Below are 27,560 nucleotides of genomic sequence, written 5' to 3'. Positions count from 1 at the left end.
CTTTAAAACCCTAAATGGAACCTTCCATTTAATAAAAAAAAATTATATTTGTTCTAATTTATTTTATAAGCAGAAATCCTATTAATTTTCTAGCTGCCTTGTTCACTACTTGCGATTAAGGTTAAATAGATTATAATTCTGTAACATTTTCATATTTTGGCTATTACAGAAGAGTTACATCAAGAGGTATCTGAAATTATTGTCTGCAGCTCGATTCTATTGTCTTAGGATGAGAAACAGCAGTGCTGTATCATGTCCTTTTCAACTACTAACCTGAGGACCCAGGAACTTGAAAAACAGCTGCCAAGGGAATATCATCATTTGGACTTGCTTTGGCAGTTTGCCATTTGCTACACCTAGGCCAGAAAAGGAAAATAACTGTATTTCAGGATATCTGTAACTATTATGATACTGTGGACACAGAATATATAATGGATTCTTTGCATAATATTATACAAGAAATGCTTTCAATATGTAAACAGATACAGAATTTTTTGCTTTTAGATGACTGTCTTTTACACACTGAGAAAGAAAAAAAGTAACTGCTTTAAATGTGTCCTTTGATTAAGCAAAGAGCAAAAACAAAACAGGACCTTGCAGCTGGAAAAGTGTCACACTTTATACATCCATTTATTTAACTCATGCTACCTAAAGCAACTTTGTATGCCAATGAATCAGTTGCTTCCATATTCTTTAATGAATCTACTTTGGATTTCTTTGACAAGTGCTCCTTTTGTAGTTTTGTGTTACTGTTATTTCTGCACACATCATCCTAACCCCTTTGGGAAAGGTAATGTTGAGGAGCAGTTCCATAAAAAGCAAACCCACGCTTATTAAGACATGGCACATTATCATAATTCGTTCTTCCATTTTTTCCATTTGTTTTGGAACATATATTAGTATAGCCAAGAAATGAACAATTTTGTTTCATCCATTCTTTGTCAAAATCTGAAGAATTTATTTTATCAGCTGTTGTTATTTCATCGTTGCTAAGCTTTGCAAATGAAGATTCTGGAAGGGCTCTCCCCACGTGGGTGTGTCCTTCGAGCCTGCACAGTGGATTTTTTAGGTGAGGCACTGTGTGCAGAACTGGCCCCACCCTTTAACTCCTGAGGTTCATCTGCCACGGCCGAGTGAGCTTGGACGGGGACAGTGAAGTTCTCGGGACCGTCACAGCACCCGCTATTGCCAGGAGGTCTCTCATCCAAGGACTAACTGGGGCTGACCCTGTTGAGCTTCCGAGATCTGACGGGATCAGGTGTCAGGGTGGCATTTAACTGCCTTGTGATGTTGTTGTTATTTACATGTGCACAATCTGGGCATATAACAGAAAATCAAATGCTTTAGAGATGAACTCCATTCAGTCCCCTTCAAAGCCTTTATGTGCTTTTAAACTATACATGGACAGTTCACCAAATGTTAAAAATGTAGCCTAATAGTTTCCTCAGGTTTTATTAAAATATGGCTATCGTTGTTATTTACAGAAATCGCTTTGCAACTGTCAGTTGGTTAACCTTCATGTGCAGCCTTGTTTGCTATTGATTTTTTAGTCATGGGGCGAAAGGGTAAGAAGGCTCATGCTGATTATGCATGCAAGTGTCCTATTTTTTTGTGCATGACAGCAAAATAAAATTGATTTTTTGAGTGGGAGGTAAGATTTCCATTATGTGATTAAACACATATCTCTGGAAAAGCCAGGATGAACTGCTTTTAAAAGTATTTTAGCCTTCCCTTTCCTTCATATATGGACTTTGCTTCCCACCATCAGGAACTATGAACTTCAGTGGCTCTCTTGAGAATCAGGTGGAAGGGTACCTGTGTTTACCTTTCTTGCCTTTCAAAGAGTGCTCTTGTATGTCTAGAAAGTAATATCATTTAAGATTAATTCATACAGGAATTAGACAGGAATTAATAGAAGGGTGGGGTAGGTAGATGAATGAGACTCTTCTAAGTCTGCCAAGAGTTCCAGAAGTGTTTGGACAATGCTGTCAGGCACCTGGTGTGATTCTTGGGGGGCTGTCTTGTGTAGGGCCAGGAGTTGGACTTGATGGTCCTTGCTGGGCCCCTTCCTACTCAGAGTACTCTACGATTTGTGATTCCTCATCTAACAACTTGTAGACTCCAAGAGTTCAAAAAATAGTTGTTGCCCTGTATAACTCAGTCTCTTCTCCATGTCCAACTTGAGATCTGTTAAAGGTCTCAGTCCTTTCAATTTTCAAGAAGAGCACAATTGTGATTCTAAATTGTATCTGGACCTGTTACTGTATTTTGCTGATTACGGTCTGTACTTTGGCCTGAAATGGGCACCCTGAGTCTTTAATTGTGGTTTGAGAGTGCTTAGTAAGAGAATGAGTAAGGAATTTCAACCTAACACTTACAGATACAATTATACTAAATAAGTTCTCATTTCTGATACTTTTGTAAAGCTGTTAATAGGTAAGGAAATATGTGTAGATAAAGGTTACTCTCTTAGAACTACAGAAGTGCACCAACAAATACAGAATAATTTATGGTAATAAAACAGATTTTCCTCTGTTCACTGAACTAGAATATAACTGTCTAATGATTAGAAAAAGACTTTAGGATGCTGATACTCTACTTAGGAACTTCATATGTACTAAAATATGAATAGTTATTAAATTATAATTGGTGTGTGTCTCACATGATTGAACTAGCAGAGTCCTCTGGTCATATAATAAATGCATTGCAAGCTGAATTCAAGACTTTCTGTGTGCGTGTGGTGTTTTTTTTAAAATGGGTTTGTGATTTGTTATTGACATTAGTTTAGATGTGAGCTTGAAGTTCTTCAGAACCAACAAAACGTAATTTTCGCAAATTGAATCTGATGTTGGAATTGCAGTGTGCTGAGAAGCGCTGGTTGTGGGCACAATCTCCTGTGTGCCCACAGGTGTCCTATCTGGTTTCTACAGAAAGCTGGAAGAAAACAGTATTTACTGATAAACAAGATGTGTTTATAAAACTACTTCTTTGTGTATAAATACAAAGCTGTCTGTCTCCTAGACTGAACAGTTCAGTTGGGTGGGAAACAGAAGTTGTGGCAGTAAAGAGACATGGCCTTTGGGTGCTGAAAGTGCACAGAAGAGCAGTCCACTGTTTCTGTGTTCCTTGTGTGCTCTCTGACTCACTACAGGAGGGGAGAAGCTGCTTTTAAGTTACCTGAGACATGGATTCTAGGTAGTAGTATGTTCTACCCTTAAATCTCACTGTTTGGGAGAGAAGACAGTTCCGAACCTTTTACAGCTGTTTTTCAGTTCTTGTAGGAACCTGATCCAAGGTGAAGCACTTCTTAGAACTAACGGGAAACTTAATAACTATGAGGATATTTTATAATTCAGATTAACCTAGAAGGAGGATTTTTTTAGTGAAACTTGTGTTTTTCATATCTGTGTTTAAAACTGTTAATATTGAAAAGTTGTTGCATAAACGTCTGTTTGTTGGTTTGTTCAAAAGCTGTTTTTCTATGAGGGCAGGATGAACTAGGTAAAGCTGTCTGCAGAGAAGGGAAAGCGTGTGAAATGGAGTGTATTGGCAGCTCCAAGGATGTGGCCTTGTAATATCATAGAATCATAGAATGGATTGGGTTGGAAAAGACCTCCGAGATCATCAAGTCCAACTCTTGGTCCAACTCCAGTCCCTTTACCAGATCATGGCACTCAGTGCCATGTCCAATCTCAGTTTAAAAATCTCCAGGGATGAAGAATCCACCACCTCTCTGGGCAGCCCATTCCAATGCCTCTCTCTAAAGAATTCTTTTATGATATCCAACTTAAATTTTCCCTGGCAGAGCTTGAGCCCATGCCCCCTTGTCCTTTTGCTGAGTGCCTGGGAGAAGAGACCAACTCCCACCTGGCATGAACTTCCCTTCAGGTAGTTCTAGACAGTGATGAGATCACCTCTAAGCCTCCTCTTCTCCAGACTAAACAGCCCAGCTCGCTCGGCCTCTCCCCACAGGACTTGTGCTCCAGTCCCTTCACCAGCCTTGTAGCTCTTCTCTTGACCCGCTCCAGCCCCTCAATATCTTTCCTGAACTGAGGGGCCCAGAACTGAACACAGTACTCAAGGTGTGGCCTCACCAATGCAGAGTACAGGGGAAGGATCACTTCCCTGGTCCTGCTGGCCACACTATTTTTGATACAGGCCAGGATCCCCTTGGCCTTCTTGGCCACCTGGGTACACTGTTGGCTCATGTTGAGCTTCCTGTCAGTTAGTACCCCAAGGTCCCTTTCTGTCTGGCTGCTCTCCAGCCACTCTGTGCCCAGCCTGTAGCGCTGCAGGGGGTTGTTGTGGCCAAAGTGCAGGACCCGGCACTTGGCCTTATTGACCTTCATCCCATGGAACTTCATCATATGGAACGAGATTTTTTTGAATTTTTGATTTCTCATTCTTTTAATGGAAATGTGTATGTTTCCATGTCCAAATTGCAATATCTCATGTTTTGTAAGTGCCTTCTGGGAAAATCAAACAGGTAGGAGTAGACACAGAGTACTTAATTGAAGATTGGTAGTAACTTAAACAAGAATCTGAGTTCTTAAGCCTAAGTATCATCTGTGAGACTGTTTTTCAAAGTAACATTACAACATTTTTGTTTAGCATTTTATTTTTCGTTAATAATACAGTTTGAACACTTTGGTTGCTGAGCAGGAACAGGTGTTTTGTCATGTTTTGATCCCTGTGTATGTGCCTTGGGAGAATTGCTGTGCTCTTTTTTCTCAGCATAGATACCACAGTATGGTTCTAGACTCAGAAATGCTTTTATCTATTCTTTCTGATGTTGCTTTCTATGTACAGTTTGTATGTGTGGGGGACATAAAATTTATATAATGTGGTATTGAGCTACTTGAGAACAGAACATTTTAATTAGAAAATGTTTTTCAAAATCTGTGTGTATGTACTGAAGTTTGTAGCTGAGTGTGCTGATGCAAAGGTAAAACTTGATTTTGAAGCTCTGGCCATGCTTATGTTGGCTTTGGGATGTTTTAGTTGAAAAAATCATGCTTCTTTACATTTAGATTTTTTTATTGCACAAAATTCCAGGTGTTTATCATCCTGAGAAGACTTGAAAGACTTGAAAGCTGTGAGATGTTGCCTTTCCTTTAGCCCCTGCTTAATAGACTGTCAACATACCATGTCCTAATGTTCCCCCAGGGTCGTATGCAGACCTGTGCTCTTGTCCCAGCTCCCTATTGATACCCCTCTCATCCTCTGAATGCACAGGTATACAAGGGATGTTCCTTTAAATGCAACAGCTTAATCCACATGAGTTTCTGTAGCAAAATAGAGGTGTTAAAACAGAAAAATAATTTTCTTCCTTGCTGGGAAAGAGGGCTGTGTCCAGTAATCTGAGGAAATGGAATGGGATGGGATGGGAAATGTGGAAAATCTAGTTTAGAAATTTTAGAACTAGAACTGGGCTTGGGTGGAGCGGCACAGAGGAAGTCCCCATCAGCTCTCTGCTCACGACCCACTTCTGGCCACCCTGGAGATAGGCCAAGTGTTGCTTCTTTGACTTACCTTTCAAGCATGCCTTCCATAGTGTCTTTCCTGTCCTTCAAACACAGTGTCTTTCTCAATCCTGAGGTGCACCACCCTCTTTTGTAGAATGGTCTTCAGTATTACATGTTGCTCCTTACCTTCAAGAAAGTGTGAACAAGGTAGTAGGAGAGGTTGAGGTGTTGCAGACCCTCTCCTCAGTGGAACTCAGGGAAGACTGTAAAGCAAATTAGTTGGCCCTTGAATTCCTATAGAAGTTACAGCACACTGTCACCTGCAACTGTCCTCTGCAGCTGAGAAGTGTTAAAGGATAGAACATTCTGAAAATGGCACATCTGGGTTAGAGAATAGGTTAGGGTCAAAGTGAAGCCAAACTTTGAACAGGATGGTCTGTCTGGTACTGGGAGGTTTCTTCTATGTCAGGATCATCCCTCTGCTGGGGAGACTCCGTTTACCTCTACCCATGGATCTTGGGGTGGGCAGGGCATTTGGACAGACAGAGATAGATGAAAATATTTGTGTTAAGTAGCAGGAGTAGAAAGAGGTTGCTGTGATATTGTCAATCCTCCTTTACTTTTTTATTCTGAATTATATAGTAGGTGAAGAATGCTCTCCTGGCTCAGTGTGTTACTGGATGTGCACAGTAGGGGTTCTGTCAGAGTTATGAGTCTGCTCCGTGCTCTGCTACTTGCCTGGATGGAGGAATAATGCCAGTTCATGTGCTTCAGAGAATAAATACACAAAGCACGGTGAGCCTCTGCTTCCCTCCCATTCTCCTTTAGTTCAGTAGTTTGCTTACCTCCCCATTTTTCAGGTTTATGAAGCACCTTCTTATGAAATCAGTATTTGTTTAGAAATAGGAGTGTGATGACACAAAACTTTTGGGTTTGTTTGTTCTTTTCTTTTTCTCTAATGAGTTTATCACCTAGAACTCATTTCTTGGCTGAAAACCAAATACTGAAAGCAGGAATGAAAGTTGGACTTTGCCTGGTTTTTTTTAACTGTGAACAGGTTATCAGTACCAGGTGTGATGAAGAGGGTTGAAGAAGATTTATGTAGATGTGTCTTTCCAGTCTCCTGATGTCAGAGGGACAAAATTTCCTTTTTATACTGCTTCAGTGCTGAGAAGTAAATGACCTTGGCCAGCTTAATAGAAAGATAAGTAAGGAATAACAAGCAAAACTCATAATGTCATAAAGCGTCTTTCACTGGAATCAAATTAATTTTAGGTAATTTTGATGCTGTATTAAAGATAGAGAGTGCTGGTACTATCGTCAGAGTAGGAAAAGAGGAGGTGGTGTTAAGCAGAACAGAAATGAGCAAGTAAAGCAAAGTTATTACTATGTGAAAACAAGAAAGGTGGGAGAAAGAAGAGATCGTATGGAAACCCTGCAGGTGGTGGAATTTGTGTAAAAGAATGCAACTAGAGAATTTGATGTAATGGAAAGCTTATTTTTAATGGATTAGAAGTCTTTAAAAGGCACTGTCCCAAAGATAATATTTTTCCTAGGTATTTGTTTAAATTGTTATTTCTTCTATAAAGAATTCTTTATTGAAGAATCTTAGTGGTGAGTGTTATTTGACTAGCTTGGGGTTTTTCGTTTCTTATTAGTGACTTCACATGCGTTGTAATTTCTTGCTTTCACATGTTTATACTCAAATTAGTTTTACTTGCTTTTCACTGTAGCATTCTGTGCATCTCTCCAGGCTGATTACATGCAGTGCTACAGATTTGGAGAAGGCTGGCTGGAAAGCTGGTAAAAAAAGACCTGGGGGCATTGTTCAACAGCAGCAGAACATGAGCCAGTGTGTTGCCCCGGTGACCAAGAAGGCCAATGACATCCTGGCCTGTATCAGGAAAAGTATGACCAGCAGGACCAGGGCAGTGATGGTCCTCGGCACTGGTGAGGCAGCACCTTGAGTGCTGTGTCCAGTTTTGGGCCCATCATGACAAGAAAGACATTGAGGTGCTGGAGAGTGTCCAGAGAAGGGCAACAGAGCTGGGGAAGGGTGTGGAGTACAGTTCTTATAAGGAGCAGCTGAGGCAGCTGGGATTGTTTATCCTGGAGAAAAGGAAGCTCAGGGGAGTCCTCATCACTCTATGACTTGCTGGAACGTGGTCGTAGTGAGGTTGGGTTTGGTCTCTTCTCTGAGGTAATGAGTGACAGCATGAAAAGAAATGACCTCAAGTTGCATCAGGGAATGTTTATATTGAATATTAAGAAAAAATTCTTCACGGAAAGGTGGTCAGGCATTGGAATGGGCTGCTCAGGGAAGTGGTGTCATTACAATCCCTGAAAGTGTTCAAAAAACATGTGGATGTGGCACTTCAGGACATGATTTAATGGTGAACCTGGTGGTTGTACTGGGTTGACTGTTCAACTTCATGATCTTAGACATCTTTTCCAACCTTAAAGATTCTGCGATTTCAGTATAGAAAAACACATCTTGAAGTCATATCACACCAGAATTGGTTTGATAATTAGCTTTACTGTAAGAATAAATTCTAGGGTGAAGGTTGGGTGGTTTTTTCATCTGTTTCATATTAACCCTAGCACCAAAATATTTTTTAAAATAAATGTAAAATTGCCAAGCCTACATATGGATGAATTTTCCCCGTTAGCTGTTACTGAGGTTTTGCTGTCATGGAGGTCAGAAGTTCACATCAAGATGAATATCATGTTCTCAAGACTAAAATTTCATCTGCATGTTGGACATTATTTTTGGTGTGTTTTGGTGGAGAGAGAGGCTGGAAACCAGGTGTGTGGAAGTCAGTTGGCACCCCAGTGGGAGGAGGAGAGTCTCACCCAGGCATGAGACTTCATCCTGTCTAAATGATGAGTCTGCTGTTCCCTCTGGGCATGCATTGCAGGGGCATTGCAAGGGTTGATGAGCCCATCCTTACAGCAGTTGTTCTTTTTATAGCGGATTGAAAAATATTTTTAATTATCTCCCTTATATGGCTGGAATAATTTCCTTGTTCTAAAATATCTGATCTCTTTTTCATAGTGGAAGGAGAGTGCCCTTGAAAATCTTTTTTAGTTCTGAATTAAATGCATCAACTGATATTAACAGTTCAAAACTAACCAGGTATAGTACGTGTTATTTTATGTACTTTCCCATGGATGTTTGAGAGAAATCTATTTTTGTTTATTTTTCTCACCTCAGATACAGAAAAATAAATAAAATGAAGGTTTAGTGTATAGAAGTCAAGTAAATTTTTACATAGTTATGTTTAAATACATTGAGGAGACAAAGAGGGAAATGATGTGACAGTTTTAAACTTAATGGGCAGAAGTTAGTGGTTTGTGTATAAAGCCTCTTTGAAGGTTTTGTTGTCCTGTAACCTTTCTGTGAGCAACAAGGGAGCACAAATATTGAGACAAATTAATTTGAATTAGAACTTTTTTGTAATGTTGCATTTTTCTAATTTACACTGTAGTATTCCACTTATTAAACTATGTGGTGACAGTTTCAGTGCAGCTCAGTGAAATTCATTAGCAGTAAACATTAGTTTATTAGCCCTAATCTCTTAAGTCTAGAATTGGTATGGCATTGTCATTTAGTAGAAGTTATTAGCTGTTTTTTTATTAAAACTTCTGATTTCCAGGCGTAAAAATGCCTGTATGAAAATCCTCTATTTGTCTTGGCCAAGTGGATGTAATGTAGGAAATGAAACAATAAAGTCCTGAAAATTAATAGGAAGCAAGAAAGTAACTTCAGAATTGCTTAACTCAGAAATGGTTTTCTACCTGATGTATGATAATCTTTGGGAGTACAGATGTTAACGATTTAAGTTCTGTAATCCTTGCTTCTTAAACTTGGAAGTATTGTTAGAGATAATGTTAATTTCATTAACTTTCAAGTGTTTCTTCTTTTTAGTCAGTACTCTGCTGTAAGTACATTTCTTTCTGTCCATTCTCCAGGAGGATCAAGTGAGTAGGTTTTGCTAAAATATTTATCACTCTGCCGTGATATGTGAGCTGACTGAGCATAGTTTTATCTGAAACTAAAGGGATTTTTTTACTTCTAGTCACAGAAACAATGAACTGCATGGTCCAGGAAAGTGGAACTAATGAAACTATTTCCACTCAGATTCATGCAAGGAACTGTGAATCACACACTGACAATGCACCTTTTATTCTTTTCTCTTCTCTTATGCCTGGCCTTGTTAACAGAATTTGATACTGAAATTTTTCACGTGTTTGGTGGCTTTATGTAGATGTCACAGAGCTGATCAGATAAGCTTCCAGTGCTGCAGAGCCCTCCCGGGAAGTAACTGCTGCCATGGGAGTGTGAGAGAGCAAATTTCTGAGGAAGGAGAGTTCCCAGGGAATGAAATCATATCCAGGATGAGGCAGTATGTGCAAGTTCCAACTGTTGAGCAAGAAAAAGGCTATGATTATAATTCTGCTTTTGAACCAAGACCGTGTATGTGTTTGGGTAGGTGAAATTACTGTTTTCTGAGAGCGGGGACTGTGTTGCTGCTGCTGTGTAGAATAAATGTGTGCCAAAAGATGTGCGTGGTACAGCTGGTAAATGTGTACAGTCTGAATAGGACTCCTTTAGCAGAGAGAACATGCAGGTTTTAACTTGGAAAGTCCCTCTATTGGAGAAGTAAACAATAAATACTTTTAAAACCTTTTACATTGACTCATACGTAACAATGTGAACTTCTGTACAGCTACTGCTTAAATCTTTATGGTTATTTATATACAGTGATGTCTGCAAGGGCAAGGCAATTAAAATGCAAATTTTGCCTGACACTGAAAAAGAATTATCATAGGATTTTTCCTCAAAAAACCCGCATAAAATGGAAAAGATTCTTTTTACCTGATGCAGTAACTGCTTTTATAGACCTACAAATCAGCTTATTTGTGTGAAATTAATGGGTTTATTTGGATAAATTTTTATCTAGGTTAAATTGTTGTCCAAGAAGTAGAGAATCCATTTTCAGTTGATCAGCTTCTGCAACACTCATCTTTCCTGGTCTATTTAGTAAAATATTCTCAAATTTTATGGGTTATTTTTAAGTTCTGTTTATTTTTAATGCATGTTTTTACAACTTGATTTTTGTGAGATTTTGTTTTGTTGTCTTTTTTTTAATATTCATACATTCTTTAAACCTGTTCCTGCCATTTTATTAATCTTTCACTGTTATATCAAAATGATACAACTGAGCAATGATTAATAGTTTTTCCAGAGAATCTGTGTTACAGCTGTTAATTGTTGTGGATTTGCTTTTGGTTTTCATTTTTTTCCTGTGCGTTGGAGTGCCTGTCAGTTTTATTTCTGATAGTTTTCTGCTTTATATTGCCCTACTCGAAATCTTTGGAATCTGAAAGCCTTGATGGACTAAGTCTCATTTTCTGATACTTGAATGTTCTGTTTAATTTGGGAAGTTCTTTTAATGGTATTACCATCCCTATTAATTTTAGGTTTATACTTTGATGACAGAGAATTTTTGACAAGTTTGCATTTTATTACCAAGTGAACTGCTTTATAATTGCATATGTAGCAAAGTAAAGACACTACTGAAAATCTAAGATGAGGAGAAAATTTGAAATCTTATGCAGTATACTTACTGCCAGGCCTTTTTTTGTGTCAAACTTCACAAAATTTAAAGAGCAGTATTTCAACAATATTGAGTTTCCATTAACTGAAACCATCTGGTAAGGCTACCAGAATGTGTTGGTTCTGTTATCTGATATTTTTTATCCATCTTGAAGTCGAGTAACTGTATCCAGGTTTTATGTTAAATTTATGTAATTAACACAGGTTTAAAACCCCATTTTAAGATTTAAATTGTGGTTCTTTGCAAAGATTTTCTTCTTGTCACTTAAAAAAGCAGAAACTAATTATGAAAGTATTTTTACTTGCCTCTGTCTTGCATGCAATGTTTCAGAAGATTTTGCTGTTCCTGTTATATTTTAGATAGTTGTATCAAAATATTATTTTACAGTTATTGTAAGAATATTTTGCTACAATTAATAGTCATCAAACATACTGTTTACTCTGGATCAAAGTAGGAAGACCACGTACAAAGGGTGTTGAGCCAGGTGCAGAGTTGCATACCTAACTCAAGAAATAATTAACATTATTAGGTCTTGTGTTGGTGGATTTTGATGGTCCTTCTGGAATTTCCCAGTAGGGAGTGACATACAAGACACTAATAAAGCACTCCTTTCTTATCATGATTTTACTTACTTTTAAAATGTTGCATAGCATTGCTCTTGCTAGAATGTTTTTGTAGAACTGTCTGAATTATTTCTATTTTAAGTCAAGTAGGTTTTTAATCTCTTTCAATACCTACATTTCCCAGTGGCATATGAAAGAACTTTGATTTCAGCTACTTCTTACCTGCAGCTTTTATGTAAATGTGTATTTTTACATTGGTTAGACCTTGGTGAGTAGGACAGGTCAGCAGGATTCATATGAAGAACTTGACAGTAGTAACAAAGTAGTATTTAACACAAAAATTCTCAACGTTCCAGTTATTTATTTCTTGAGTGCTCTTTGTTTTCGTAGTTATATTTTGAAGTCCTAAGTCAGTATTGATCTTAGTGGGCGTACAGGACTCTTAATTCATGAGCTGTGGAGAATTCAAGACCACTGGGGAGAACTTAAGGTTAATGCATGGTTTTAAAATCATAGATCTCTTTGATAATTGGTTTTGTTTAAATAAATTGCAAGCATTAAGCTGTCAGAGTATGAGCAGAATACATTTTTTGTCCAAAAGACCAACAGTGTCAGTAAACAGGTGGAATAGAGGGAGAGTGTCTGCTCCTGTAGTGTCTTGTAATAAAAGAAAGTAGAGCAAGTGAAGTTTTTGTCATAAATCTCCCACATGTTCTGATAAATGTTAAAAATAACTAAGGTTACTTAAATATCTTAAGTAAAGGAATACGAGTCTTGGTGTGTTTGTCTAATTCTTCTTCGCAGCCTGGAAAAGTTGCAGATAAATTGTGATCATCAAAGTATCTACCAATATACCCTTCATTGTTTTGCAGGGTTTTTTTAGGGAAGTGTTCCATGTTTTTTGGGGGGTATGTAAATGGATACTTTTAATAAGGTATCTGTAAGGGATTAAGCTACTCTGAATCCTTCAGGAGTTGAGACTTGAAAGGCTGGAAAGCCACTGATCTGTACATACACTTGATACATTATTGAGTGTGTTTTTTTAACTTAAGTGGCTCTTGTGCATCAGACATGTGTTAATCTGAGGCCTTTACCAGTGAGTTAGTCTGATATGTCCACTGAAACATTTAAAATCTGATTTGTCAAAAAAATAAAAAAAAGGCAATAAATCTACACTGATAAAACAGTTGAACAGAAATATAGAAACTTTTTACTTGAGCTGAGTTTTAACTTAATTCCAGAGTTCTAGTAGTCCTGAGTGCTAACTGGAATCCCAAGCAATGCTTTGTAGGTTTGTTACCTTTTTAGAGCAGGCAGTATGACTTTTAAAATTCATAAAATTGAAGTTACATGCATTGTTCTGTTTACATGACTGCAGGATTAGTAGTAGAGTAAAAATGAGATTTAAAAAATTCCTTTTTTGACTTCAGGAAACTGTCTTTTCACCAATTCCCAGTTAAAGGAAGGATTAAGGATAAGGGATAAGGAGGGCAGTGCTTGTTTTGTATAATCATGGTTTATATTGGCTCATGTGGGTGCCTGTAAAACAGAAGATTTCGTAGTTGATTTTTTTTTAGAGGAATGAACATAATGCACATTTTGATGTTCTGAAACGATCATTGAGAATGAAAGATCAACTAAAGTAGCTGTGGTTTTAAAATGACTAAATTTTAAAATGATTTTTCTGCTAAGCGTGCCTGGATTACAGGTGCATTTCTGGTACCCAAGTTTCTTGCATATTTTCTCCCATATGATGGTACTTTTGCTTATTTGACTTACTTGTGCTTATTTTCAGTAACATTGGTTTTGCTTTATTGCTGACAGTGACGAGGAGCTGAATTCAGTATATCTCCTTCCTCCATGCTTGTCAGCCTGTCCCTTCAAATGACTCCCTCAAACTGCATTCTAAATCCCGTTGTGTAATTCCCTCTGCAGGAGTTTGCTGTTGCTGTGCCGCGCTGCGACCTCGCTACAAGCGTCTGGTGGATAACATCTTTCCTGAAGATCCAAAAGTGAGTGATGACGTTAACATTTTAAGGGGCTGGTGTTTGAAAATTTTTGGTTGTAACTAATGCTTTAGCAATTTTTTAATTTTATTTTATTTTTAATTTTCTCTTTTAACATGTTACAGTAAATTCTTTAGTGCTTTAGCACTTCATCGCTTTAACAGATGTCAGGAGAATAATTTACCTGGAAAGGGACATATACAGATCATCTGGTTTAATTTCTCAAATAGGGCTGTGTATTGAAGAATAAAACTAGTATGTTTTGCTCAGAGAAACAGATTTAATTCAACAAGGTATTCTGCTGCAGAGGTATCACTTAACTTCATAACTAATTAGAACCACAAACACTTGTTTTGTTATGATTGCTCATGTGAACATTTCCTGGTTTTCTACAGGATTTGAATGTTTTATTACTCTTGATTTATTGACAGTGAATATTTTTATATTTTTATATTTCTGCTAGACTGTTGTGACCCAAAAGTATTTTTTGGTGGTGTTTTTAAATTCTTCAGCTTCTCATGTCCAGTTTTCTCTTTTTTTTCACCGGAACAGTCTTGGAGCCATATTAAGGCCTAACTCTTATGCTCTGTTACATATTTTAATAACTTCTGTGTTACCATTCGATAATGCCTTTTTCTATGCATAATCATGACAGTTCAGACTGATCAAGAGCTTATGTTTCTGCTGCTGTATTTTTTTTATATGCGTCACCAATTTTTTCATCTTTTGTTACAGCATAAGTAAGCAGAATAGTCAGTATTTATGTGGTATTTGGCTTCTGTATTACAAAGTGTGGGGGGTTTTCTTTAAAACGTGTTGTTACTGATTGTTAGTTACTGTGTAAGTGCATGTTACTGGCTTTAAAGGAAGTGTTTTCTGTGTATATAGTGTATTGCGTGCATGTAACTGTATGCCATTATGGGTTTATGTGTTCCTATCTACTCTTCGGATACATGTGTTGAAACATCTGGAATTGCTAGAATTTTACTGTTATAGCTTATATCTCAGGAGCTCTAAGTTGGCACTTCTTAGTCTTTGCTTTGGTTAATACTCATCGCTCAGTGCAGGACACAGGCCATTCCATGGTGTTTCACGGTGTTGCAGGCCTTCTCCAAAGCATGAGAAGACTTGCTTGAAAAAATGCATTCATTAATAATGAATATTTTAAAAGCTTTTAAGTAATTTATTTGAATAGGAGAATGTTTTTTTGAACTTCTAAGGGAAAGAAAAAGATAAAAAGAAAAAAGCTTATCCTGGTTACCTGGTAGTTACGATTATAAAATCTCATCTGAGCAGATCCATGTTACAGTTCGTGTTGGATGGAACTAATTTGTTAATCTTTGATCTTACTCTAACAAATATCATTCAGGTAGCCTTTATTAAAGATGTGATACTAAAAAAATAAGATATTTAAACCGCAATCTAAGATATTTAAAATACAATCTTATTTGTGTATAGCATCAAAATTATGCATCAAATATACTTTTGGGGGGAGTAGGAAAAGAAAAAAAATTACATTGTGCCAGGGAAAATATGTGTTTTAGAACTGGTGACATCTCTCTCTAAATACCTTCTTTTAGAATATCCATTCCCACACCAAAAAAAAGGTGAAGGAAAATAGTTGCTTCATTTCCTTAAAAAATATTTGACATCATTTTATTAATTGGCTGATTTTTGCAGCTGAGCTAATGGCAGTTTTGCTCAAAAGGTTTTTTTTTTTGAGTAGGTTATTTCCACCTGTAAGGCTCAAATCTTTAAATGTTGAGTAGATGAAAGGAAAAAGACTTTAAAAGCTTTACATGTTCTATGAACTTTTTTATTTTACGTTTTGTGTTTCTTTTTTTAGGATGGTCTTGTTAAAGCTGACATGGAGAAATTGACTTTTTATGCAGTTTCTGCACCAGAAAAGCTGGATCGAATTGGGGCTTACCTGGCGGAGAGACTGACCAGGGATGTCGTCCGACATCGCTATGGGTGAGGAGAGAAGTCACAGCAGTGAAAATAAATGCTAATATGTCATGGGATTTCATCATGTTTGTTCTGATCAAGTTTGGGAGGCAAGACAGACTCAGTGCCTTTGTGGTCTCTTAACCTTGTCTGCCTGCCAGGTGCCCACCCAGCTGCTCTCACTCCTCCTACTCAGCCAGACTGGGGAGAAAAAAATGCAAAGCTCATGGTTTGAGATCAGGATAGGGAAATAATTTGGTACCATCGTGGGCAAAACAGACTTAACTGGGGTAAGATCAATTTAGTTACTGGAATTACCAACAGAGTAGGTTAGTGAGAAAAGAAAACAAATGAAAAATGAAAACATTTTTCCTCCAGCCCTCTTTCTTCCCAGGCTCAACTTCACTGCAAACTCCTTTACCTCTGTCCCTCACAAGCAGTGCAGAAGGGGAATGGGGATTCTTGGTTAGCTCATAATATCTTGTCTCTCCTGCTCCCTCTTCCTCACATTTCCCCTGCTCCAGCATGGACTGTCCCATGGAGACAATTGTTCAAGATCTATTCTAGCATGGGTTCTTTCCACAGGGTGCAGTCCTACAGGAACAGGCTTCTCTAGTGTGGGTCCCCCGTGGGGTCTTGGGTCCTGCCAGAAAAGCTGCCACTTCGTGGGCTTCTCTCCATGGGCTCTGCCAGGAGCCTGTTCCAGCAGGGTTTTTCCGTGGGCAGCAGCTTCTTCCGGGACACATCCACCATCCTCCATGGCCTGCACCGTGGAGATCTAGTTACCTGTGGGCACTGCCACTGTCCATGAGGGGCTCAGTTTTGGGAACTGGTGGGTCCATCTTGGAGCTGGCTGGAGCTCTGTCTGACATAGGGGCAGCTCCTGGTGTCTTCTCATAGCAACCACCCCTGCAGGCCCCTTGCTGCCAAAACCTTGCTGTGTAAGGCCAATATACCCTTGAAAGTCAGTCAGGATATAGGCAAGCAGCAATATCTCTTTTCAGCCCTTTTGGCTAAATCATATTTAAGTGGGAAATGTTGAGTCTAAGAAGTGGCAGGAGTTGGAAAAGAAAGGCAACATTCATCACAGACCATCATTTTTTGGCCTTCATGAGGTCCAAAGATATTTTTGTAACGTTATAGAAAGGATAAATGCCAACACTCAATTCGTCACTTCCCCTACCCAAAAAGAAAAACTATGGATGTCAGAAATAGCATTAAGTTTAATTAGTACAGTAGGAAATATGTGCATTCCATTCTTTTCTAATTTTTGTGGTAATAAGCATCTAAATGAAGAACTAATTGAGTTAATGATAAATGCAGTACCTCTTTATGTGAGTCTCTCTAATTAATTTTCAGTTATGTTTTAATTGCCATGGAGGCATTGGACCAACTTCTGATGGCTTGCCATTCTCAAAGCATAAAACCATTTGTGGAAAGTTTCCTTCATATGGTGGCCAAGCTTCTGGAATCAGGCGAACCAAAGCTGCAAGTCCTTGGAACTAATTCTGTGAGTAAGCTCAGACACTGAATCAAATCAGAGTAAACCTTTGCATGGGATGGTGGTTTCAAAAGTCACAAAGTGTCTGCCAGTTCACATGAATTCAGGAGATTCTGTCGGTAGCAGGGTGTACCATTTGGCCTGAACACGAAGCAGATGCCAGCTGAGGGCAGATAAAGTGTCTCCTTTCAGCATCTCAAATTCTTTTCATGTCTGGGCTCATTCCCTGCAGAAATAACTTCTGTAGGAAACAGGAAAGCTGTTCTGTGAGTTCATAATTTGAGTCTTTAAGCAACCCTCCTGGAGCCAGTGTCTAGGTGAGACAGTGTCTCCTGCAACACGAGCAATGGTGTGAGGAGGACACAACATCCTTCTCCACAGCAAGATTCCTGTTAGCTGAAAAGCAGCGTTCAGTATTAACACCTCACCATCTTATTAGCTTACATATTTCAGGACTCAGATCCATGCTTGAAGGGCATAACTAAAAGTGTAAAAATGAAGATTTGGAGATTTAGTTTTCTAAATAGAGTGATGGGTACAATCAGGGTTATAGTTCTGTCATACTTCCCTTCTAACCATTGTATTTCCCAGCTGGTAAAATAGGAATCTTATAAATTCCATGATTTTGATGAGGACTGTTTTCACTTGGAGTGATTTCTTTTAGACGAGTACAGAGTAGTGCTTGCGTTTTACACATTACCACTGTTAATGCTGGGGGGGTTCTTTATGGATTCAGTAAAACTTTTGCACTTTCCTGTGGGCTTGGTTCCCAGTTGGGAGTGGCAGTTCAGAGAGATAGGAGAATGTAGTAAAATGATGCTGCTCTGCAATAGAATTTCTTATGACAGAATGCAGAGGGTTTTGTGGGGTAGGTGTCCCCTTGTGTCCCAAACTAACAGGGCAGGTTTACTGAGGGTAATGAGATATATAGCTCATTAAACAGGTAAAATTTATCTATCTAATCTAATCTATCTATCTTAAGCAATATTTCTGCTTCTTTTGATTTGTTTGTGTAATAATGCCTGGGCTAGATCTCTTAGGGAAATAGCTTTGGAACCTATTTCCTGAGCTGCCAAATGGCAAGATGTACGTTGCTTTCTAGTTGTTTAAAGTCCTTGGTGGCAAACAGTTACTGCTTCCACTTTGATGTACAAGACACTTTGAAATGCTTGTTCTTGCACAGAACTCCACGCTAGGGTAATCTGTTTGATATTCCTCTTAGTTCCTAAGGAAGTCTTTTATGAGCACAGGAGAGTAATGGACTTCCTGAACTAGGAGATAATTTGTGTTTGCTTTTTGTAAAACTCAGAAACAAAAAATAATTAAGTTTTCCTAAATAAGGTGTGAGTTTCTGTGAGAAAAGTGAATCTCTGTGGTTCTTCAAAAGTATTCAAAAGCTAATTTTAGCCTAACTCCACTAATTTCCCTAGGTGCCTTCTGTAGTTAATGAAGACAAAAGATAGAGTCTTTTGTGTTGACTCAAGGAGCAAAGTGTGTTGACACTGACAGCTTGTCTGTTACCAAGGACACTGACCTGGGTTCTTAAATTTCATTAGAGATTGAGAAAGTTTGCTTTCACATTCACCTTTTTTTCTCTCCTCCAGAAATAAATAAACAAACAAAAAAAACCCCAACAATAATAGGTGATAGAGGGACTGAATAATTTTTCACATGCTTTAGTTATTCTGATGTACTATTTTAGAGGGGAAACTGGTATTGTCTAGAACAAAAGACTGAATCGTAAAGTAAATGTCTTTAAGTGGGTAAAAAATGAGGCAGCCTTTGGAAAACTTTCATTAATATTTTTAGGTTAAACTCAGTTTAAGACCCCTACAAATTTATGGCCTGCTTGCACTTACAAAGATGCAGACTATGATTGGGGCTATAAGTAGATCTTGGATTATTTTCCATCCCAGAGCTTCACTGGGATACAAAGGCAGTGATGTCTTTGAATTAAGATTCAAATCTCCTTACTTGATCTGTAGAGTTTTTCAGCCTCACAAACAGATTTTGCATCAGCTGTCAGAACTCTTGTGATTGCTCAGAAGTCAGAGTTTCAAATTAAACAAATCTGTGTACTGGATGTATCTGAGTAGTTTAAAGGCTTGGAAAGATCTGGAAGCTCCCACTGTCTTCTAAAAGTGTTTTGCTGACTTCCAAATACCTGATTTTGGATGCAAAACTTATTCTGCTTGGTACTCTATGTCTTAGAAAAAAAAATGAAAACTTTCACTCTGTTGTTCATCCTCCTAAATTATTTTTGGAATTTTAATTTCATTTTTAAAGTTGACTTATAAAAAGTAAAACTAGAGATTTCTGTTTTAGACAAATGTTTGGCTTTTATTTAGGTACTTTTAAACCTGATTTTCAGATTACATGTAGTTAATTCCTATGACTTTTTATACGTTGTGTATGTAAGTTATGTTAGCTTATTTCTTACAGGAGTGATGACTTTTTTTAAATAACATAATTGTAAATCTATTTCTATAGGCAGATACTTAGAAACAGGAGACATTCAAGAGTGGGTATGTTAAATAGTAGTTTGGGGGTTTTTTACGTAGACCAGATTTCAAATTGACAGTGTCTATGAGGTTCAAAATGGCTTTTTCTATCATGGATGATATTTTTATTAACCATGTGCTAGGATAGCATATGCTGGTGAGGAAACTGAAAAAACACGGTGGGAAGAGTGAGATTTCCTTGGCTCAAGTGTTAGAGGATCTGAAGGCTGATTGCAACAAGGTTTCCCTTAGTAATTTATGAAGATTCTGAATTTCTCTCTCTAATTTTCTTGCAGAATTTCAGTAACCAAGTATTATGTAAAATATCTCCCTCTCTCATTTACATATAACTAAATGTATTGCTTAGGTCCATAGTAGTGTCTTACTAGGATAGAAGTGAAAAGCTTTAAGTCTTTGAACTCATGGTCAGAATTTTTGAGGACAAGAGATCCAACTTATATCTATTACCTAGGATCAATTTATATCTATTTTTAATTTAATGCACAATTTTTAAAAAGTATCCAGAAAATTTCTTTAGTGAGCAGCTGATCAAAACCAATGGGATACATAATTAAGTAAGACTTTCATCTTAACCATATTTACAAAACTCAATTGAATGTGGAACATTTTCAGCTAATTTGGAATGCTGCTGCAGTGATTTCTTTGTATTTTGACAGTAAAATACTGCAGTTTTGTCTGAAAAACAGCAGATATATCTAGAACCCAGTATCAGTACATTTTAAATTATTTACCATAGATGGTTTCTTTAGTTGATAGGGTGCTTCATTTTCTAAGGGCAATTTCTCTTTGGGAGCAGTGAAATAATGATCCCATCACTGACAGTGCTGGGCTTCCTGTGCATGGCAAGGGGACTGTTGTTGCTGATTGTCATCATTTGTTATTTAAAGGAAGGCAAACAGTATCCCAGATGGAAAAGTGACCAATCAGTGCCTGAGACAAAAGCAAGACATATATATTTGTAAATGTTGACTTACAAAAGCAGTTGGTTTGGGCAGAATTGAAGTGCATGTATATGTAAAAATGGTATAAAATATCAAGACTATGAGATTAAGAAATGTCAAAATTAATATTCCTAGTAGGGTTATTACTTGTTTGCCTTGTGTGCAGCGTGCTAATCTGGAAATGTGTGATGGAAGTTTATCTTTACTGCATGATGATGCTTTCATTCCATGTACCAATACAGAATTATGTCCTAGTGGTGATTTAATACACAATGGAACTATTCCATCTCTGGGATCTCTGCTCTGTTGTTTTAACGGGAGTTAAAGCACAGAGAGACAGAATTACACAAAGCACTCCTTCTCATCCTATGGATTATTAAATTATCTTACAAATTCTGTCTGCATGCACTAGAATTTGAGAGTCCTTTTAGAGTCACCCACTTAAGTGTTGCTTTCTCCCCCTCGTACTTGTGCTCTCTGGTTTTGCAGTTCAGTAGCCACACTAATGTGACCCTGGGAGCCAACACACCATTGCTGACTTTGTTATACAACTCTCCATGTGGTGTTCAGGATAATTTTCATCCAAGTGGCACAGACTAATATAGAATATGAAATTATCCATCCCATTCCAATAAAAGTGGAAGTGACCATCAGGTGACCTTTAACTAATAATAACTAAATCACTAATTTCTATTGCTGAGGAACTTGTGATTATTTGTTTTGATAATTTTAATACTGCATTTCTGATGTTAATGTATGAGTCCAGCATTTTAAACTTTTCTCCTTAGAAAAGTTGAAGTGCTTGTCCTTCTGGCATTGGTTTGGTGAAGTGCATCTGTACATTCACACTTCTCATTAAGGCTGTAGTGTGTGTGGTTTGTAAGAGTCTTATGTTTATAGGATACCGTGTCTTCCAGTGTAATAGTTTCATAATAATGAAATACAGTACATTGGTCTACAAAAGGTGATACCTCTCAATATCAGCACCCTCTTTCCCCATTTGAAGCAAAAGAAAATTGCAGGCTGTAGAAGGCAGGTTGGCGAGCTCAAATATGAAAAAAATACTGCTCAGATCCAGCCGACTGTTCTTACAGGGAGATACTTTACTGTAACTCAAATATGATGCATGGTGATTCTTCTTGAAAAAAACTGACTTTAAAGACATCCAGGGACCATTAAAAGTCACTAATGTTCTTGCTACCTAATAGTGATAAAGCAACATAAATACACAGAAGAAATTTTGTCCTTAGGAATTTAATTTGAGAACTTGCATTATTTACTTACAGCACTTGCACAGTCTCTCTCCCTGGTAATATGATCCAACTTTCTCGACTCAGTCTGAAACAAACATCTGAGTAGATAATATGTTTACTCTTTACTTTGTGATAGATTTATATGTTTTCATACTGATTGAAATGTATTGGTTTCACAATTAATGTAAATAAGATATTACCAATACAAATTCTTTACCACCTGTATTATAAAATACAGAAGATGCTTGTACTGGGAAAACTTCTATAAGTTACCATTGAGTGCTTGCAAGCACTTAACCATGACTGAATGACATATTTACATCTATTAAAGTTTTGTAAGTAAATCCAAGGCAAGTGCTTGGACTTTTGTAAGAATGTTGTCCTTTTTTTAGGTTGAATAATTTTTATATTTGAAGTATGTTTGAAAATATGTGCTTAGGAGTAAAACATTCTTCGTTTAGCAACAATAACAAGAGCAGCACTGCAAAGCAAAGTATAGACTAATATGTACTGTAAAAACTTGACATTTCTATGATGAAATGGAATTGTACACTTTACTGGATGACAATGCACAGTTTAAAACTCTTACTACAGTCAGATTTCCTGTGGCCTAAATGTTCAGTCATCTGTATGGTAATCCTGGAATGTGCTTCAGAAATGCTGTGTGTTCAGTGGGTGAAATTGTTTTGTTACAGACATGAGGATATAAAAAAACTCTGTCCCTTCTGGACATTTCACTGTGCATGCCAGTTGGAGAGATGTGACTTTGGGGTCCTTTCTTCCCTGCTACACAGCTGCACCACAGTGTAGGAGAAGGGAGTTCCTGGCACTTTCTGGCATAAGTTCATCTTTTATTCTTACAAAGCAGTTTCATGGTACAATAAATCTTTCTGCTAGCAAAGCAATTCCTAGAGTTAAGTTTTCATGTTGGCAGATCCTGTCACTCAAATAATTTTGTATTTAAATAATATTAGTTAATAATAATATTACATGCTGATATTAAATGCTACATGAGTTAATACTCCCATTCTCACAGTGACTCCCATAGGGCTCTATTTTCTTCAAACTTTTTGTTTCCATTCTTTTATATGCTTTTATGGAACTTTGGTGTGTGAATCAGTTGTAGACTTGAACATTGGAGTGTCTGGAAAATACTGAGATCATATTTTTGGGGTTTTTTTTAACCCTTGGTCATTATGCCTTGTCAAGTTTAAGTACTAATTAAATTCTAGTCTTTAAAAATCTTTGAAAATCTATTTATGTTTTGATATTAACAATTATGTGAAATAAACCAGGGAGACATAAGACATATAAAGTGTTTTCCAGGGTCACTTGGGAAGGAAGCGATCGTTTTTAGAAATTACTGTATGGAAGAAAACATATGGATGCTGTTTGTGGATTGGCTTCCAGTCTGTGGCAGGAGACCATACAGAACTGGATTTTGACTTTTTGACTTTTGTCACTTTCTTACCACTTGAAATACAGGATATTCCCAACAGAAGAACGTGTGAGATAGACTTGGATTATACAATCTTCCTCCATTTTCAGTAACAGCTGCGAATATACTTTTACAAACTGTATAATTTTCAGTTGTGCCTGTAGCTTTTAGTGGGTGAACTGGATTGTGCAGCTGAAAGGGATAAGTGTTCTAGATAAAACAGAAAAGAAAGACTAAACAAAACAGTAGGAAAAATGGTGGGATCTTTTTCTGAAATACACAGCTTTCTCTTTTAGCTTGGAAACCTCATAAGCTCCACAAATCAGTGTGCTGGAGATTATGCTAAAGTGCTTTGGGCTTTTCTAGATGCGTGTGGGTATTGTGCTGATAAAAGCAGGTTCTGCATCATGAAAAGTAAAGTATAAAAGAAATGCCTCAGCTTGTGCTTAGGAATTGGTAATAGTAACACTGGGGTGGGTAAAAGCAGGGGGTTCTTAATGGGGCATCACTCTGCTTCAGGGCAGAAGCAGCACTATGTTCAACCTTTCCTGGTAACATTTCATTTTCCTTTTTTCTTTCCTCTGTAGTCTGTTCTTAGAACTGTCTGTCAGTGGTGGAGAATCCAAAAGGTCTTCAGGTAGTCTTCTCACTTTAAAAAGGAGGGGTTTCTAATGTCTAACTTAGATAGGCTTTGCTTCAGTGTAATCCCATTAGTACTTTCCTATTACCATTGGACAGAGAGAACCATTTATTTCTTTTCTTTAGATAGCTTTCTTCTGTACATTGTAAGACTGATATCTTCTAGGCAGCTCTAGACTAGGTAATGTCTTCCAGTCTTTTTTAACAGGTGTTTATCTAAAGCTTTGTTCATCCCTTTAGTAATTGAAGGACTGTATCAGTTAATCACCATCTTCAGCTGTGTTGTTTCAGCTGGATGCAGCACTTCATGGAAGGGCTTATTAGGCCAATTTAGATGGCAAAAGTTTCTTCATGGGTGTCATGAGCAGTACAGATGTATCACAGGACATTGGTTTGCTTCTCATACTATTATAACAGCATTGACCAAGTTCCTTTTCTGCATTCAGCTATTTCTGGCTTGCATTTTTACAACTTTTTTTAAAGTTTTGCAATCTCTGTTGCTAGATTGCTTCTTTGATTTTTCAGATCCTATTTCTATTTTGTCAAGAATCAGGCATCAAGTGTGCCTGCAACTCTGGCCATCTTAGTGTTCTTTGCAAATTTCATGAGCCCACTCTGTCATCTGAGACTCCAGTGAAACTCAAATTCCACTGTATTTCAGATAGGCCCCTCCAGAGGGTTCACTCAATACATTTTCGTACTTTCATGATTTACAAGTGTTTCCATATTTTTTTCCAAACTTTTCCACCTACGTTATGGGGAGTGTTCTTTTAACAGTGTTTTTCTAGTTTCCCTTTGAGAATTTTGTGTATTTTTTTGTCAACAGCATTACTGAAGTTTTGACAGATGCTGCTTCACCTGGATTCACAAAATTTATTTCCTTGTCATAGGAATAAGATGGATTGATGTGATTTGTTCTTGACAAACCAGTGTTGACTTTCACATACCCCTTCAATACTTTGTAGATGTTTGCAAATTGGTTTTTTTTAAATGTCTTTCTGTGAATGGATTTAAAGTTGACTAGGTAAATGATAGATGTGATGGTCCCCAGGGTGTTTTCCAACCTAAATGATTCTACCAATTGATAATACTCACTGTTCAAGTGTTAGATATTTCCATATTGTATAGTATGTTATATTTCATGTAGTTGCATCCTTTAATCACTGTCTGAATGATGTTTAGTGGAAAGACCTCAAAAAAACCCCCCTCCAATTCAAATTTTTATTCTCTGAAATTTTAAGGTGTTGTCAAATCTGCATTCTTACTTTTAACGCAATTGGCTTATGTTGCTTCTTAAATTAAGCTTAGTGCTTGTTATTCTATTTGGGGAAATTGGTATTAAAAGCTTTTTTTAAATGTATTTCATTTTCCAGTTTGTCAAATTTGCCAACATTGAGGAAGACACACCTTCCTATCACAGACGCTACGACTTCTTTGTGTCTCGGTTCAGTGCCATGTGTCATTCATGTGACCCCGATCCAGAAATACAAACCGAGTAAGTGTCATTTGATACCAACTACAGAAAACTGCCTTGACACATTAATATGTCTGTAATACAGCTTTTTTTAGGATATTTAGTGGAGTAGTTCATTCCATAGGAAGAAAATAAAAGTCTTTTTAAATAACACTGCTTATTGCAAATATTAGGTAGGTAGAACTCCCAGAATATTTGGGTTTTGCCTGAATAGTGCCTCTCAGACTGTGTGGCTTCTCTCCAGAAAGGCACCACTTACTACTGTAAATGTGCGAGTTCATAACTTACTTGAGAAATTAATGGGACTACTTATATGAACAGCAAAAGCGTATTTTGAGTCTGCTGCTTGAGAATTACTCATTAAAATTGAATTGTCTTAAATGTCTGAAGTATGCTGACATGTGTGAAACTGAAATGCCTCCAGGAACGAGAATTGCAAATTTTTCCATTCTTATGTAAGTGCCGCAGTTTGTTTTCCTGTGGCTCCCCCTGGTGGATGTGTCTTTCACGGGAAATGTTTATTCAGTGTTTAACTCCTGAGCAGTTTGGAAAACGTAAGGCTTTTCAGATTATATTATTTACATCTCTGTGGTACTCATCTTTTCTATTTCTATGCATTAAATTGTTTATCCATCTATGACAAGTCCATGTGCTGAGCATTTATTCAACCCATCAGGTGTACTATAGTTACATTAGCTGCAGGGCATAAGGCTTTTTCTGAAAATTTGCAGCTTCAAAAATCTGTAAAATGTATTTTCAAAATGAATGAATACTGTCTACACTGATTAGGAGGAGGAGGAAACCCCAAACATAAACCCAAAAATTAATTCCTCCTTCTTTTTTGTAATTTGCTGCCTTCTTATTTGTTGCCCTAGTGCTCTGGACAGGGTTCTGCTGTAAATTCTGAAAGGGTCAGGATTAAATCTGCCTGCTTTCTCTGTACCATTGCCCCTGCCCCCACCCACTTCCCTTAGGAAGATTATTCCAGTGAATGGGTTTACAGAATGACCCCATCAGTTTTTAAGGACTTGTACTCAGGGATCAAAGGGTAAAGGGGATGGAAACTTCTCAAAGTGGTGTCAGCAGCGAAGCCAGTGTATCATGTAACTTACCTCATAATTTAGACTTCAGGGACAGTATATTTACCTGAAGCTGGTGATTCCAGTAGTATTAATAAAGGGATTTTGAGCTTTTGGAGAATTTGCCTTTTTAGGCTTAGTGAATCTAAACCGGAAATGTTCAACTACTTATTGATTGTAAAACATTTCATAAGAGGTTCAGATATGAAGTTCAACTGAGGATTTTTAGCATTCCTTTCTCCTTTATTGCCTTTTGCAAATGAGAGGTAATATTAGTAATTAACTAGAATATGGAATAAATTAAGAGACTAGGTCAACCCTGATTCATGTATCAAGTATGATAAGGATATCTCAAAGTAAAATGTTTCAAAATGTGATTGCTGTAGGAGTAAAGAGAACTGTGCTAACCTTTTGCTCTCCAGATTGGCAGCCTGCACTGTTATCTGTGCTTCAGTTTGCCCTGTTGATGTAGGGAGGAATTCCATCCTAGTGATATAATACTGTACATGACCTTAAATTAAATGTAATCCCCTCTTTACTACCTATCTGAGCCTTTTCTAGAGGAGTGAAACCTCTCTTCTGCGATGAAATTTGATGCTGCATTTTCCTCAGTTCTTCAACCCACACTTTTCAGCCTCTTGTACAATAGTAAGAACATAAAATTAGTGCTAGTGACACTCCAATACACAAAACTGTAGCCTTTTTTCAGTGTGTGTCACTTTTTTTTTTTAATCAGGGTGACCAAATGTATAGCAATATGGCTTTTTCCGCATCATCCTAGGCAGTTTAAATGTATCTCTTTCTGTCTCGTTCAAAAGAGATCTTTATGAGCAGCACTCATTTTTGGAATTGGCATGGCAAATTTATAGGTACTGAGGTAATTCAGCAATCATCTGTGACTGCAGAGGGCATTTTTAAAGGCTGGTGTCACAACCAGTCAATACCATTGATGGGGAATAGGGGGTCATTCAGCTGATCCTAAACCAGACATCTGGAGTCACTTCTCAGCTGCATAGCTTGAGGTTCCACTGAACTGACTGGCTGGAATGGGAGCTTGAACCTCTCCTACAGGATATGGTTGTTGTCAGGTAACATGGACTTCTGAATCTGA

The 27,560-nt window shown here is 37.5% G+C and overlaps 1 protein-coding gene across 5 annotated transcripts in view; it reads left to right on the top strand.

Annotated features, from left to right (window-relative positions):
* Window positions 1–27,560, top strand: part of EFR3A (EFR3 homolog A) — a 78,554-nt gene that overhangs the window by 9,270 nt on the left and 41,724 nt on the right. For all 5 annotated transcript variants that reach the window (XM_071553827.1, XM_071553826.1, XM_071553825.1 and 2 more), the window contains 4 exons: window positions 13,585–13,661; window positions 15,502–15,629; window positions 16,962–17,112; window positions 25,270–25,391. In XM_071553827.1, coding sequence (XP_071409928.1) covers window positions 13,585–13,661; window positions 15,502–15,629; window positions 16,962–17,112; window positions 25,270–25,391 — 478 coding nt within the window. Of the gene's footprint in view, window positions 1–13,584; window positions 13,662–15,501; window positions 15,630–16,961; window positions 17,113–25,269; window positions 25,392–27,560 lie in introns of those variants that run through there.

The sequence above is a fragment of the Pithys albifrons genome, chromosome 4 (assembly GCF_047495875.1).
Source record: "Pithys albifrons albifrons isolate INPA30051 chromosome 4, PitAlb_v1, whole genome shotgun sequence".
NCBI classification, from domain to species: domain Eukaryota; kingdom Metazoa; phylum Chordata; class Aves; order Passeriformes; family Thamnophilidae; genus Pithys; species Pithys albifrons.
This window is presented reverse-complemented; position numbering and strand designations above follow the sequence as displayed.